General features: G+C 49.3%; 1 protein-coding gene across 1 annotated transcript in view; it reads left to right on the top strand.

Annotated features, from left to right (window-relative positions):
- LOC141998759 (uncharacterized) overlaps positions 1 to 16,995 on the top strand; it is a 39,120-nt gene that overhangs the window by 13,718 nt on the left and 8,407 nt on the right. The window contains 3 exon segments of the mRNA XM_074971759.1: positions 1,156 to 1,282; positions 4,973 to 5,086; positions 5,509 to 7,526. Coding sequence (XP_074827860.1) covers positions 1,156 to 1,282; positions 4,973 to 5,086; positions 5,509 to 7,526 — 2,259 coding nt within the window.

Here is a 16,995-nt window from a genome sequence, read left to right on the forward strand (position 1 = left end):
AAGGACTGTACCGGGGAAAGAATTGGGCCCAGACTAGGAAGGTGTCCAGTCTGTGATAGAAGCTTATTGAAACATCTCTGAGGGTGAGTTTTTATCTGTATTCAGTTTTCTTACTGTATTAGGCTTAGACTTGCGTGTTTTATTTTATTTTGCTTGGTAATTCACTTTGTTCTATCTGTTATTACCTGGAACCACTTAAATCCGACTTTTTGTATTTAATAAAATCATTTTTTTCTTATTGATTAACCCAGAGTATGTATTAATATGTCGGGGGGCAAACAGCTGTGCATATCTCTCTATCTCCTCTGGGGGGAGGGATAGCTCAGTGGTTTGAGCATTAGCCTGCTAACCTAGGGTTGTGAGTTCAATCCTTGAGGGGGCCACTTAGGGATCTGGGGCAAAAATTGGGGATTGGTCCTGCTTTGAGCAGAGGGTTGGACTAGATAACATCCTGAGGTCCCCTCCAACCCTGATATTCTATGATTCTCTGATCAGTGTTATAGAGGGCAAACAATTTATGAGTTTACCCTGTATAAGCTTTACACAGGGTAAAACGGATTTATTTGGGGTTTGGACCCCATTGGGAGTTGGGTATCTGAGTGCTGGAGACATTTCTTGAACTGTTTTCAGTTAAGCCTGCAGCTTGTGGGGGACATGGGTCAGACCTGGGTCTGTGTTTGTAGCAGTCTAGCGTGTCTGGCACAACCGGGCAGGGTTCTGAAATTCCAAGCTGGAAGGGGAAACAGGCTCAGAGAGAGTCTCAGCACATCAGCTGGTAGTTTCTAAGGGGGGTTTTGTGATCCAACCCGTCACAAGGGCAGTTTGACTCTACCCCTCTGAAAGTAATGGGAGGTGGTGGCCATGTAGAACAAGGGAGAATGTGTGAGTTCTGTGCCAGGAATTATGAGATCATGGGAAAAGTCCAAAAATCCCAACTAAATATTGTGAGACTCATGATAAAATCAGCGGAGTTGGCATCACAGTTTCACCACAAAAATAGTGTGTTTTTAATGACAGCTTTGAGAAATTTCCCCTGCCCCAGGGAAAATTTCCTGCTCTCTGTGGGTGAGGGATTTTGCAGCCCTGCCTGTAACTGAGCTGGTGGGATTGTGCCCAGGGGAGCAGGTTCTGAGAGGGGGACTCTGGCTGTTTCAGGAGCTGGTGACCTTCAAGGAGGTGGCTGTGTATTTTACTGAAGAGCAGTGGGCTCTGCTGGACCCCCATCAGAGAGCCCTCTACAGGGACGTCATGCAACAGAACTATGAGAATGTGACCTCTCTGGGTAAGGATTCCTGTCCCCTCGGGTATTAGAAGGGGTGAGGGTCTCTGAAGCATTTGGGTCAGCTTCTGCTCAGGGTTCTTCCGTGGTCTCTTAGTTTTCAGGAGGATCAGCCCCAGAAACCATGTGAGAGAGACTGCTCCCTCCTGATACCCCTCCCAGGGGAGAGGAGATTCAGAGACATAGTGGAGATGCTCATCTGCAAAACTTCCAAGGGAGAGGATGGGCTATAGGTAGCACCCTGTGTTTCTCACTTTCACACACAGAAAGATGTCTCCTCTCCATCCTTTCTCAGGACTATCTCCATGGCTGGAAAGGGCTGTGATCTCAGCAGGGTTAGGAAGGAGTAAGAGGTTGCTCAATTGTATTGTGCCAAAGTCATAAAATCCCCCAGTGTGTGGAGATCGCTGAAGCTCCTGCAGGGGGAGCTGTACGCCTCCCAAGAACTATCTGACCGGCATGCCCAAAGGGTCTTCAGGAACATCTGTTTGGTTTATGCAGCTCTGGTTGAAGAAGGCAGCAGTGTTGATATAGTATACTTGGATTTCTTCAGGGCATTTGACTTGGTACCACGACATTTTGATTTAAAAGCTTGTGTTATATGGAATGAACAAGACCACACAGTAGATGGATTCATAACTGGCTCACTTACGGATCTCAAAATGTTTTTGTTAATGGGGGAAGTCAATGAGCAGGGGTGTTTCTAGTGGGTGCCCTAGGGAGCAGTTCTTGGTCCAACACTACTTAATATTTTTATCAACAGTCTTCATGATGATGTAAAATCTTTGCTGATAAGGTTTGTGGATTACACAAAGATTAGTGGGGTATCAATAATGAGGACAGGTTATTGTTACCAAGTGATCTGAATTTCCTGCTTAAATGGTCATAATCCACTAAAATGTGTTTTAGTGCTTGTACAGCCAAATGCAAGGTAATACATCTGAGACAACAAGAATTCAGATTGTACCTACAGCATGAAGGATTCTGGGGTTGGCTGCACTGCGGAGGTCAGAGCAGCCTAGCTGCTGCGCTGGCATAACCCCAGAGATGTAGCCAAATCTGACCTTCTGAAATAAAAAATCATACTTGATGACCTGGGTTTCATTATCCTTCCTTTTAATTTAAACTGAATCAACCTGTGACTAGAGCCAAGGTTATTTCCTACGACCACCTCTTCTATGATGTCCTCACTACTTACTAAAACCAAGTCTAAAATTGCATCAAGTCTGTTGGTTTGGTGACAGTTTGAGGAAGAAACTGTCGACATTGTAGATAATCATGCAGCGCTGTGGGAAACAGGACTCAGGAGATCCTTGGGTGTGTAAAAAGGGGAGTATCAGGCAGAAGCGAGGGAGAGCTCTTGGCTGTATATGCAGCATTAGTGAGACCACTGCTGGAATACCGCTCCAGTTCTGGTGTCCACACTTCAAGAAGGATGTGGGAACATTGGAGAGAGTTCAAAGGAGGGACACAAGGAAGGCCCGGGGCTGGAAGACAGGCCTTTCCATGGGATGAGCTCAACTTATCCAGCTTATTGAAGAGAAGGTTGAGAGGGGACTTGATCAGTGTGTTTAGGTACTTACACATGGAAAATAGATTTGATAATGGAGGGGAAGGGCGGGGGTTAAGCTTTGCTCAGGAAGGAATAACTTGACGCAGTGGCTGGAAGCTGAAGTTACACAAATTCTTCCTTGAAATAAGATGCAATTTCCCAGCAGTGAGGATAATTAAACATTGGAACCATCTTACTAAGGGGGTTAGGGGACTCATCATCACTTTGAGTCTTTAGCGTGAAATTAGTTCTCTCTTTAAAAAATATGCTTTAATCCAGTTTCTGGGGGATGTTTTATGGCCTGGGCAGGGGCAGGGTAGATGGGTGTAGTGGAACTCAGTGTCCCACTCCTCCACTCCCCGCAATCTCCATGCCTCCCTCACCTGAGCCCCCAACCTCTCTTCCCTCCCTAATCATCCACCCCATTTACACCCCTCTTCCCTTATTCCCCCACCCCTCTGCCCCCTAATACCTCTCCCCTCCCAGGAGGCATTCACATGTCTGTTTCCCCCTCCCCATAAATATTTTGATTACATTCCCCCCAAAATGAAATTGTGACCCATGATTCACAAATTGTAGCAACCTCTGGCCACTCAGTGCATATCTCCTTGTGTCTTAGATGGGGGCTTGTGATTAACTTAGCCTTAGTTACGCTAATTGAAGGGTGAGTTCACAGCCATCAGTCTCAGGGAGTCTCAGTTCAATAGTACAAGGCAGCAGAAGGACATTTTTGAGGGACTTGTAACTCGAGAACCCCTCAAAAGAACCCAAATTTGGGTCACTAATGCTACCCAACATTCCAAGGAGGCACACAAAATGTAAAGTGATCTGAGTAACCATTCAGTTTTTAGAGCACTTGCAAGAGTTGAGCTTTAAAGCCTATAAAATGGCAGAAATGGAAACCCGTTAATTCTTTTTCTGTATTGGTGCATGCATACTGTAAAAAATGTACACTTTCTTAAATCTCATTCTCAGTCTGCATCCCCCAAAGATTGAGGGTGTGCCATGCACTATTTTGGGTAAAACTCAGCAGATTGAGATCATTCTGCCCTGTATCACTTCAATAGTTTGATCTCTAGCCCTACGCAAAAAAAAATAAATAAATAAAATGTAGAAACTCTTTTTTAAAATGGCTATTTTTCTCAGGCCTTATATTTCTGGCACCTCTAGCTCAAATGACCCCAAAGTTTGGGTCACTAACTGCATCCAACACCCTCCTGACGCACACCAAATTTCAAAGGAGTCTGACAAAGGATGTTGATTTTAGAGGATCAACCTTTTAATAGAAGTCATGATGCAACCTTAACTATAGTGGCCCTGCCATGCCAGTACAATTTTCTGGTTTTTCAGAAATTTGAGATTGAAATACTTTAACTCCGTATTTCCTGGGTTTTTGGAGGTTTGCGTGTCACTGAATTTATTAAGTGTTTTTTCTGTTTTGTCATTCAATAATGATTATAATCATTTTTTGGTCATTTACAGCGGTCAGAAAAGAATATTTTTCCCCGATGTACAAATGGCTAGTTGTGTTCTAGGATGGGGTCTGTGTTTGTATGTTTTCTTCCTCTGAAGCATAAGAGATTGGCCACAGTTGAAGACAGGACACCAGATGGGGTGGACCAGTACATCGAGGTGGTACAGAGAACCCTCTTTCTAGATTCCTGGCTGGTGTGTCTTACTCACATGCTCAGGGTCAAACTGATCACCTGATTTGAGGTTAGGAATGAATTTTTCTGCAGCTCCGATTGGCTGGAACCTTGGCGGGGGAGGGGTTAGATTTCCTGAGTCTGTAGCATTGGGCCTGGATCACCTGCTGGAATCATCTGAACATCTCTTACCAAATCAGTTCCCTGCCATTGCAGGGGCCTCAGACATTAGTAGCATGTTGGTCTGTCCTGTTCTCTCCCTGTGCCACACAGTTTACTCTCCTGGGGACTGAAATCTTTTCAATAAAAGTCTCTGGGCTTTAATATAGGGCCTCTGTTACACAGGAGGTCAGACTAGAAGATCTATTGGTCCCTTCTGCCCTTAAACTCTGTGAAGAATACAAGGGCACCCACTCATCCAGCACGTCTGGAAACAGCTGTGTCTCAGAATAATTGTAAAATCCTGGTCTCACCTGCTTTCTTTCCCTGGAGCAGGATTTCCAATTGCCAAACCCAACATAATATCCCAGCTGGAACGAGGGGAAGAGCCGTGGGTGACAGATCTCCCGAGCTGTGAGGAAAGGGACATCCTGAGAAACATCCGCACAGGTGAGGAAGTGATTAAATGGACACAGAAACCACCCGTCATTGGCATAATCAGCTGGGATTCTCACAAAGGGCCCGTGGGCTCCCCCACTTCTGCTTCAGCTCACCCAGGTTAGGATTGTGACTAGCTGGTGTCATATCCTCATGTCAGATGCAACTCAGGGCTCCCCACCCATCCTGACTGACACCTAGAAGTAGCTCCTGCACCACTGTGTGTTCACTTGGGATGTGGAGGCAGAAGTGGTCCCCTCCTCTCTCCTTTCTGGGGAAGGGTTTGGAGGCGGGGGAGGGATTTGGTTCCTGATTTTTGCATCTCCCCAGCAGATCTTTTGGTTTATTTCCTGCCATCCCATTCATTTTTTTGAGGTTCCCTTTCCCCTCGGGCACAGGGAATGACTCCTGTCTCAATTATCTCTCTGTCCCAGCAGGTGATGGGATGGTGGATGAGAGCGAGGAGGAGAATCCTCAGCAGGAAGCTCCTGAGCAAGTGGAACAGCACGGAAATCTATCCGGAAAAACTGAAGAGGACGTTTCCCAGAGTCCTGAGCAGAGAGAAGCCTGTGAGAGACAGCAAGGAAACAACCCAGGGATGAAACTGGGTAAATCCACTTACCAAGTGGGAGGTCTGAAGGACCTTAAGGAAACCACGATCCTGCCAAGAGTCTTCAGTAAAGAGGAACCATATGACTGTGCTGAGTGTGGGAGAAGTTTCAACCGGAAATCCAATCTTGTTAGGCATCAAAGAGTCCACACCGGCGAAAAACCCTATAACTGCCCCAGCTGTGAGAAGCGCTTCAATCAGATATCAAACCTTATTGTACATCAGAGAATCCATACAGGAGAGAGACCCTATAAATGCCTCAACTGTGAGAAAAATTTCAAGCACAGTTCAGACCTTGTTTTACACCAGAGAATTCACACGGGAGAGAGACCATATAAATGCCCTGACTGTGGGAAGAGCTTCAAGCAGAGCTCAGTCCTTATTTCACATCACACAATCCATACGGGAGAGAAACCCCACAACTGTCTTGAGTGTGGGAAATATTTTGCTTATTTCTCATCCCTGATTTCACACCAGAGAATCCACACAGGAGAGAGACCGTATACATGCCTCGACTGCGGGAAAACCTTCCGTCAGAAAGCGTACCTTGTTGTCCACCAGAGAATCCACACGGGAGAGGCACCCTATAGCTGTCCTGAGTGCGGGAAAAGCTTCAAGCAGAGATCAGACCTTAGTGTACATCAGAGAATCCATGTGGCAGACAGACCCTATAAATGCCCCGACTGTGGGAAAGGCTTCAGCCAGAGTTCAAACCTCCTTAAACACCAGAGAGTCCACACAGGAGAGAGACCCTATAACTGCCTGGAGTGTGGGAAACATTTTTCTAATTTCTCGTACCTGATTTCACATCGAAGAATCCACACAGGAGAGAGACCCTATAAGTGCCCCGACTGCGGGAAAAGCTTCAGGCAGAGCTCAGACCTTAGTAAACATCGGAGACTCCACACAGGAGAGACACCCTATAAATGTTCTTTCTGTGGGAAAAGCTTTGCTCTGAGCTCAAACCTGATTTCACACCAGAGAATCCACACGGGAGAGGCATCCTATAAATGTGCCAACTGCGGGAAAAGCTTCAAACAGAGCTCAGACCTTATTTCACACAGACGAACTCACACAGCAGACAGACCTTATAAATGCTCTGTCTGTGGAAAGAGCTTCAGCCAGAGATCAAACCTCACCGTACATCAGAAAATCCACACGGCAGCGAGACCCTATAACTGCCCTGACTGCGGGAAAAGCTGCAAGCGCAGCTCAGAACTAATTTTGCATCAGAGAATCCACACGGGAGAGAAACCCTTTAACTGCTCCAAATGTGGGAAAAGTTTCTGTCAGAGATCGCACCTTATTAGGCATCAGAGAATTCACACAGGAGAGAAACCTTATAAATGCTGTGTCTGTGGAAAGAGCTTCAGCCAGAGATCAAACCTCACCGTACATCAGAAAATTCACACGGCAGCGAGACCCCATAACTGCCCTGAGTGTGGGAAAAGCTGCAAGCGCAGCTCAGACCTTATTTCACATCAGAAAATCCATGTGGGAGAGAAACCCCACAACTGCCCTGAGTGTGGAAAAAGCTTCAAGCGGAGCTCACAACTAATTTCACATCAGAGAATCCACACGGGAGAGAAACCCTTTAACTGCTCCGAATGTGGGAAAAGTTTCTGTCAGAGATCGCACCTTATTAGGCATCAGAGAATTCACACAGGACAGAAACCCTTTAACTGCTCTGTGTGCGGAAAGAACTTTATCCAGAGCTCAGCCCTTATTGTCCATCAGAGAATGCACACCGGAAATAAACCATATACATGTTCTGTCTGTGGGAAAAGCTACAAGGTGAAGGTCTCGCTAATATCCCACCAGAAACTGCACACAGGATAGAAGGTGTTGGGAGCTCTCTCTGTTGGGCAATCAGTCTGTGTCCTCTTGAAGCAAAGTGTAAATGTGCTTCATTTGAGGAGGGTCTGGGCAGGGGCAGCAGGTGGGTGCAAGGTTGGGGTTTTAATGGGGAATGGTTGATGGGGCCCAGACAAGGCAGGAATGCTGGATAGTGGGAGCTGTGTTGTTTCTGGGTCTGGGTGAAGCAGACGACGAGATTAGTAACGAGATGTTTCTGTGGGCTCCACACACACTTTCCAATGTAGGGGTGAGGTAAAAATGCCCTGTTGCCGTTTGTGTCTCAGCTCCTCAGGTCCCTCAGGACAGGGGGAGAGGGAAGTAGCAAGAGGCCCCGTGGGGCTGTGGTTATAAGCCAGATGGTGCTGCTAAGCTGAAGCAACAGGATTTCAGAGCAATGCTCAGTGTATTGAACATCTCTGCAGCCGCGGGATGGGAGGGAGGACTGAGATGGGAATTCATGGTGGAGATTGCCCAGACAGATATTGTCATTTGGGGTTGCACTGTTTCTGGGAGGACAGTATGGTGTAATAGTGACAGCAGGGGGAATTGGGACTCAGGACTCCTGGGTCCTATTCTGAGCTCTTGTGTGGGAGTAAGGGCTAGTGAGTTAAAGCAGTGGAGACTGGGACCCTGGGACTCCTAGCTTCAGTTCCCAGTTCTGAGAGAGGAGTGTGTCAAATCTCGCCATCAAACGACTGCTCCAGAAGGTGGTAGGTGCCAATGGATACTATCGGGACACCCTGATTCCACTCATATTAATAGCACTCAGGGCAACTCCAGCTGCCTCCACAGATCACATGCCCTTTGAGGTGATGACTGGGCAAATTATGCCAATACCAGATCATCTTCTGTGGCATACCCACAGTTAGAGGTGGGAGGCATGGGGTGGCAGTGGAGAGATGGGCAGTCAGGACCCCTGGGTTCAATAACGCTGCGTACTAGTGTCTCCTGGTGTGATCTTGTGCCAGTCACTCCCCGTCCTTTCTGTGCAGCCTCATCTTCTCCCATCTCTGTTGTGGACAATAGTTGCTCCCCTCCACAGGGAGTCGTGAGGCGTCACTAATTCTTGTTTCAGAGTAGCAGCCGTGTTAGTCTGTATTTGCAAAAAGAAAAGGAGTACTTGTGGCACCTTAGAGACTAACAAATTTATTTGAGCAAAAGCTTTCTGAGCGACAGCTCACTTCATCGGATGTGTAGCTCACGAAAGCTTATGCTCAAATAAATTTGTTAGTCTCTAAGGTGCCACAAGTCCTCCTTTTCTTTTTACTAATTCTTGTGTGACTCAGGAGGACAGAGGTGCTGACACTCACCTGCCCCTTCCATCACAGAGGTGCTGACACCCACCTGCTCTCTGTGTCGGGGGAGTGAGTTACTGAGCCAATGGGAAGGGTTTCAGCAGGATTTCCTCATCCCTGTTTTCAGGGAGGGGCTCAGTTGACATCACACATGGGATTTTTACTGAAATAACTGCTCCATGAGGAATTTTTCTCCTTGTTTCGGGATGGTGGGCGAGGGGAGGGTCTCTTGTTTCTGGAAAATCAGATTTCAGATTCATCTTTATTTCTCATTGAAGTTTTTAATTTGGTTGGTTTCTGTTTTTCCCAGATAAATTCCTAATAAAATGTTTATTGCAAATCCATTGTCTCCCAGGGAATCTCAGACATTTCCTCTGTTCTCAAGCTGTACGGGTGCGGGGCAAAGTGCCCCACATTGGGCAAATTCCCCCTCAGGAATTCAATGTTGATAAATTCAAAGTAATGCACATTGGAAAACATAATCCCAACTATACATATTAAATGGTGGGGTCTAAACGAGCTGTTACCACTCAAGAAAGAGATCTTGGAGTCATGGTGGATAGGTCTCTGAAAACATCCACTCAGTGTGCAGCAGCAGTCAAACAAGCTACCAGAATGTTGAGAAGACTGGGACTGTTCAGGTTGGAAAGGAGAGACAATTAAGTGGGGGTTATGATAGAGGTCTATAAAATCATGAATGGTGTGGAGAAAGTGAATCAGGAAGTGTTATTTACCCCTTCATATAACACAAGAGCCAGGTGTCACCCAATGAAGTTAATAGGCAGCAGGTAAAAACTAACAAAAGGAAGTTTTTCTTCACACAACACACAGTAAGCCTGTGGAACTCATTGCCAGGGGATGTTGTGAAGGACAAAAGTATAACTTCAAAAAAGAATTAGATAAGCTCATGGAGGCTAGGTCCATCAATGGCTATTAGTCAAGACGTTCAGGGATGGAACCCCATGCTCTGGGTGTCCCTAAGCATCTCGCTGCCAGAAGCTGTGGGGTTGGACAACAGGCTGGATCACTCGAAAATTGCCCTGTTCTGTTTATTCCCCCGAAGCACCTGGCATTGGCCACTGGGAAGTCAGGTCCATGGGCTAGATGGACCGTTGGTGTAACCCTGTATGGCCATTCTTATGTTCTTATTCACTCCCCCTCAACAGGAATCTCTCACTCCCCCAATCCAGCCCCTTTCACTGATGTGTCTGCCCATCCTGCTTTAAAGGGGATATCTGATGCCTCCATGTCTTTGCTCTTGCAGCTCTAAGTGCCTCTGGGCTCAGTCTCTGGGTCTTCCCTTCCCGTAGCCTGAGAATTTAATTGGTCGCTCAGAGCTGGAGCGGCTGGTCCCTGGGAGGCATGATTCATGGACACTTCCCATGGGGAGCAGCTCATCTCCTTCTGCCCAGCAGCATCTCCAATGTCTGTCCTCTCTCTCTGCTCCATATCCAGCTCATTGAGGAATCCAGTGCCTCACAGGCAGAATCGAGACATTTCCTCTTGCACTCAGAGCCATTGAAGAGCCCTCATCCTGCCCAGACTCCATCCCAGCCATTCACTTCCCACTGGGTTCCTGGATCCCGCTCCCAGTTTCCTGGTGGTTTCTGTGGCGCTGTCTCCCTACTGTGGTAACTACATCTCTGTCTAGGGGGATAAACCACCTCTCCCCGAAACTCTGCTGTCCCATTCTTGGTCCCAGACCCTAACTCCATTGCTCTGTGCTGTACCTGGGCCATTAAACCCCAACATTAGGGCTCTGATCACAACACCTGCCCTGGACCTGGAGGGGAGTGACCAATTGCAGCCACCAGACAAAACACACCCACGTTTTTGTTACTGTCTGAAAATGTCAGCCCAGACATCTCAGTGTGGGTGTTTGAAGCAGCCCGGGGACATCATCTGCGCTGCAGGGACACAGAGTATCTTTACGGGGTGTCTTTAGTTTATGCTCATTTATCTTTGCCCCTCAGAATCCAAGCAGCATAAAGATACAGTTCCTCCTTGTTAAGTCTTTTTATTCCCTCCTGCCTTCTGCTTTGAGTTGCAAATTCAACTGTTGGGAGGAATTCACTTGCATCGTGTCTCCTAGTTTGTCTAGTGTCAATGGGCTTGCTTTGTTGGGCTGGACATAACCCTTGTTGGATACTAGTACGTCACGCTAGTTAATGTTTCTCTCTTGTCTGGTGGTTTACGCAATTACAGAGGCTCACAGTGCAAATGCTCAACTATTACCTTACAATATGGGATGCAGATGTTATAAATGAGATTGAAGTACACAGCACTTACAAGCATTCAAAAAAGTCTAAACACTAAGCACGTTTTTATAACTCTACCACATATTTGACCAATACTAACATACAGGTCAACCAGACTGGTTCTGGTTGCTTTTCAGTATCTAAGTGAGGCATAGGGATCTTGGCATAAAGTGGCACCTGGTTTGCCAGTGTCACATCAGGAACCACCTGAGCTCCCCAAAAACTCTGCAGGAAAATTTTCCCATTTGTTTTGTTTATACATGTAACCCTTCTGCCCATCAGAGTTGGCAGCAACAAGGGCTGGGTTCAATATCTAGGGGATCCATTCCAATAACACAATGCAAACCGGCTCGAGCCCCCACCCAGTGACCTGGGACAAATATATACCACCCCCGCTGGGCGCCTCCAAGAGGCAATACTTCCCCTCTCGCAAGCACATAGTCTGAGTGTAGCAAAAAGCCTTTTAATAACTAGAGAAACAATGTGGCATTATGTTGGGGAAACACCACCAACAGGATTCATAACACAACCCATGAGCAAAAAAACCCACCCCAAGCAAATTGGGGCATGCCCCTTTCCCTTTGGTTCTTGAGTCCAGCAACCCCAGATCACCCAAAGTCCCAAAAGTCCAATGACCCAAAAGTCTCTGTCCCTGGTCAGGGCAGCCCCAGAGTTCGAAAGTTTATCTGCGGAGCTTTACCTCCCACCCTGGGTGGAGATGGGACGGGGGTAAGAGGCACCTTACATGATCTGAAGCTGACTGTCCCACAGCTCCATAGGCCTTCGCTCCGCTCCGCTCCACCAGCCGCCCCACAAACTCCTTCGCTCCGCTCCGCGGCCCACAAGCAGCTCCCGCCATCCCACGAACTGCTCCACCAGCCGGTCCACAAACTGCTCCGCGTCCCACCAACAGCTCCCGCCATCCCACGAACTAGTCCGCCAGCCTGTCCACAAGGCACTCCAGCTGCCCCACAAACTGCTCCACGATATATCTTCAGGCTCCCCCACTACTTAACACAATGCTCAGTGATTTCAGCTCTTAGTCAGTTCAGCTCTTTGGTGAATTCAGCTTGTAGTAGGGGAGCCTCAGTGCTGGTGCACTATTAGCTCAAAGCGAGCTCAGCAGCCTGTAACTAGACTTCTAATGAAATCAAAATTAGCTCTGATATTCCACAGTGGACAGAGGAGGAAGTGCAATTAGCATGTAAAGCCCTCACCAAAGGGCCCACACCACCAAGTATTAATACTTGTCCCCAGCCTCTCTCAATTCACACAGTTTTGGAACCCATGACCCTTGCCTAGCGAGTGTTACTTAGTTGATGGTGAGTCCCTCCATCATAACAAAAGGCCAAGTACAGTTCCCATAATCAGGGTAATAACAATTTATTCTTCCTGCCCCAATAACAGAGACACTGGGGATCCCACAGCAGCCAAAGTGACCATTTGGACAGCTATGGCCTCAGTCTAGGCAGGGTGGGTGTGCCTATGCAAATGAGATCGGCCCTTGAAGTTTTTTTCCACAACTTGCCACACCTCACCACCAGATGTCAGGGTGGAGCTCATCCTGACACTGCTTACATACAAGGACCCACCCACCCACCCACCTGGCAACAGCTCTGTCTCAGGACAACTCTAAAACCCTCATCTCACCTGTTTTCTCACAACCAGTTTTCCAATTCCCAAACTGAACATAATTTCCCATCTGAGAAGGGGAGGAAGAGCTGTGGGTCCTGGACCTCCAAGGCTCTGAGGAAAGGCAGGTCTTGAGAAATATCCACACAGGTGAGGAATTGGTTAAACGGTCCCACAGAAACCATCTCTCATTGGTATAAACAGCTGGGATTTTTTTAAAGGCCCTTCAAGCTCCCTCAGTTCTGCCTCATCTCGTCCAGGTCAGGATTGTGCCCAGCTGATGTTGTATCTTTATGGCAGATGTCACTCAACTGCACAGCCACCCCAGGGAGACGCCCTATGAGGGTCCCCAGTGCTTACCCTTCACCCGCACAGCCACCCAGGGAGACACGCTGCCAGGGTCCCCAGGGCTCACCCCACATCCAGCGCCCACACAGCCAGGCCAGGCCCTACCAGTGAGTGCAGCAGCAAGAACCTTTGGGAACACCTCTACTCACACCAGGCACCAGAGACTCCCCAGAGGGCAGAGAGACCACCAGGCACGGGGCGCACCCCTCTCTCATCAGATATTCCACTTGGGATGGAGATCCCTCTGGATATAACTCTGGGGACATGGAGAGCCACTGTCACACAAGCCTCCCTACAATGGACAGAGCGGGCCCTCCCCAGGCAGGGGGAGAAATTCCCTCTGGAGAGCCCTCTCCAGACCAAAGCCCACCCCAGTTCTTCCTTCAGTTCACGGAGCCACTTGACACACGGGAATTCCACAACAGTGGGACAGGTGCCTCGCTGGTGTAAATCAGTGGTTGCGCCATTGAGGTCATTGGGCCAGAACTCCAGAGGGTGTTATCGAGAGAATCCAAAAGGGGGCATCTCTTGGAGCTGGCACAGGTCACAGCGTCAGCAGGAGAGTCTCACAGCACAGCCTGCCCAACGCCAGTGACTTCCCTAGCTGGATGCATGAGTGTCTTCAGCGTGGCTCAGTAGCTGGGCTATGACAGCCGCATTTCCTCCAAGCATGGGGGTGGGGGAGACATGTCCCACACACTGGCCAGTGGGTTACACAAGCGCTGTCAGTGCCTGACTCTCTGAGCCCCCATGCAGGTGCCTAACACTCAGGGTTTCCCCCCAGAGTGACCCTCCACATGCTGGGGTTGAGTTCATTCTGTGACCTTTGCCCCCAGCCTAGCTGGGGTCATACAGGGAATGCATTAAAGTAAAACTAAGCTGAATCAACCAATGCCTGGGCATTGCACGACTCCCCCATCACAGTGGGGGAACACTAGAGAACCTTTGGGTACAACTGGGCCAAATCCCTCTGGGCCCTGCAAAGAACACACCCAACCAGAGATTCCCCAGTCTACAGGGCTGCAGCTCCCCCAACCCCGGACTGTCCTGTTCCCACTTATAGCTCGCTCTCTCCCAGGCCTTTCCTCTTTTGGCCAGGGACCCTGGAGAGTCCCTCATGTCCCCAAAGGTGGTCTACTGTCCTTAGTTCCACTGCTCCAAAATCTGGTTGGCTGAGGACAAGGCACTCAGCTGTCCATCCCAATCGCCGACCAGGCCTGAAGCTGTACAACCTCAGCCACCTGCCAACGGGACCCCTACCCGAAACGTGGTGCAGAAGGGATCCAGGCACAACCCGTCTCTCCTCACTGAAACCTCCAGAGTGAATGAACCAGAGACAGAGTCCCAGAGACACGTGCCCTCTGCTGTCATCCTGGGCTTTGGTCAGCATCCCTGGGACCTTTTAATTTGGGGGCCCTCCTAAGACATTCACAATTCCCTACAGTCCCACATTCCCCAGTGACACCCCCTCTTCAGAGACACAGTCCTCCCTCCAGGAGTTAACAGGGTACAATCCATTCATCGTGATCTAATGAATAGAAGAAATCCCAAGGGAAATAGAGCCATGAGACAGGAATACCTGGGTCCCTGTAACTCAGGGCTCTGAGCTTCCACACTAGGTCCAGGCATCCAGACAGGGTCTCCCCAGAGCGAGTGACTCACACTGCCTTGCTCCATGCTGGAGGGACACCCTTGCATACACAGCCCCCAGAACTGCTCTGGACTTTACTGCTGCCCTATTACAGGGTAAACTACTAGGTCACTCCCTCTCTCTCCCACCATCTGGTCTCTCTAAGCCAGTGGCTCTCAGCCTTTCCAGACTACTGTCCCCCTTTCAGAAGTCAGATTTGTCTTGCCTACCCCCAAGTTACACCTCACTTAAAAATGACTTGCTTACAAAAATCAGACATAAAAACACAAAAGTGTCAAAGCTACTATTATTGAGAAATTGCTGACTTTCACATTTTTACAATATGATTATAAAATAAATCAATTGGAATATAAATATTGCACTTACATTTCAGTGTATAGTCTACAGGGCAGTATAAACAAGTCAATGTCTGCATGAAATTTGCGTTTGTACTGACTTTGCTAGTGCTTTTTATATAGCCTGTTGTAAAACAAGACAAGTCAGACTCCTGAAAGGGGGACAGTAGTCTGGAAAGGCTGAGAGCCGCAGCTGTAGCCCCCTTTTATACCAGGGAGCAGGCTCTGATGGCAAGGGAGGGCAGAGGCTTCTTCAGCTCATGTTACTGGGCATGTCTGGATAGTTCAGGCAGCTGGGTAACAGCAAAGTACCAAATCTCCAAAAGAAATAATCTGAAGCAAAACACTCGTCCTTATTCTTCAGCCGAGGAAGGCGATTGGGGAGGTCTCAAGAGGGGATTTGCCCATTTCACACCCTGGTTCCCCCAGGCTCTGTCCCTGCCGATAGAGACTCTGGGCTTTCGTTACAGTGGGTCCCAGGGAGGGCTGCAGCCCGGGTTGTTATCCATGGGGCACAGGAAGCAGGGCTGGGAGCAGCAGCTGAGAGCTGGCGTATCCGGCCCTGGGGCGAGGGCAGGGGGCGAGCTCAAGGTAGGTAGGAGGCATTAATGGTACTCTCAGAGGGCAGAGACCGCACAGCTCCTGCATTTGAGTGGTCCGTGATCAAGGCGGCTGGAAGAAGCTGTCGCTGCCTCCATTGTGAGCCGGGAGCCCGGCCTGAGCCGCTGTTGCTCCCCAGCGGGGTGTGGGGAGAGACCTGCATTAACCTCCCTTTGCATCCGTTCCTCCCAGGGGAGGACTTTCTGCGGTGGCTGGAACCAGCCCCGGGCTCTGCAGACACCAGCCCCTGAGCCGGAGCCTGCAGGTGAGGGGGGAGACCCGGGGGAAGGGCTGGGGCCAGGCAGGAAAGTGACTCTGCACCAACGGCCCCTCCTCGCCCCAGCTCTGCTCCCGGGGGGACGGGAGTCTGTGAGTCCCAGAGCTGCCGCTGCTGCCCCCCCCCCCCCAGCTCTGCCCCCCTGCGCGCCTGCAGGAGCCGAGCCAGCGCCGGGAGAGTGACCGCCTCAGGACCGGACCAGGGACCGAGTCTCCCAGCCCGAGGGGAGGGGAGAGGGGGCAGGAGGGAGACAGGGGCAGCAGGAGCAATCAGTGCGGAGGGAGGTCCGGGCTCCCAGCCCTATTCCCTGCAGCACCCCAGGGCCGATTGACTTTCCTGGGAGAAGGGGAGGAGCAGGGAGAGGAAAAGCCAGTTCCTGCCTCTGCCCGGTCCCCGCGCTGCTGCGGGGATGCGCTGCCCTGGGGACAGTGTGAGGGGGGGATCCCCCAGAGCAGCTCCTTTGGTTCTGCTCTTTTCTAGTGTTTGGTTTAAAGACTGTGTTACTGGGGGGTTTAAACATGTTTCAGTGGGTTTAGTCCTAGTGGGTGGGGCTGCGCTGGGATACGCAGCAATAAAGTGGCAGAGTCTAAATTTAAAGTATCTTTCTGCAGAGAAAGAGCCTGGGGAAATCTGTGTGAAATGGACTAAAATCTCTTCTATAACCTGCCCCATCGCCCTTCTCGCCTTGACAGGCTGCAGAATAATGTCCACATCTTGCTCCAGGTCCTCCCATCCTCCCAGGGGACAAGGAAGGGAACGGGCTGTAATGGAATCAGTGCAGGTAAGTGATTTTCAGGGAGGTGGTGGGGTTGGCCTGCATGTGGAGGAGGGACAGTAAATACAGATGGAGGGAAGAACAGAAAATGAAAAACCTTCTGTTGCATAGTTTGCTCTTTACACAACACACAATATGGAGAAACCCCAGGGGCACATCTGGGTTTTTCTAACTATACACAGAAGTGCAAGGCCTAGCCACTTGTATACATTTACTTGGTCTGGTTTCTGGCATCTCCTAAGGAACACAGTGAGGGCCGCTCGAGGGCTCACAAACTGTTTAA

This window comes from Natator depressus, chromosome 14 (assembly GCF_965152275.1).
Source record: "Natator depressus isolate rNatDep1 chromosome 14, rNatDep2.hap1, whole genome shotgun sequence".
In the NCBI taxonomy this organism is placed as follows: Eukaryota; Metazoa; Chordata; order Testudines; family Cheloniidae; genus Natator; species Natator depressus.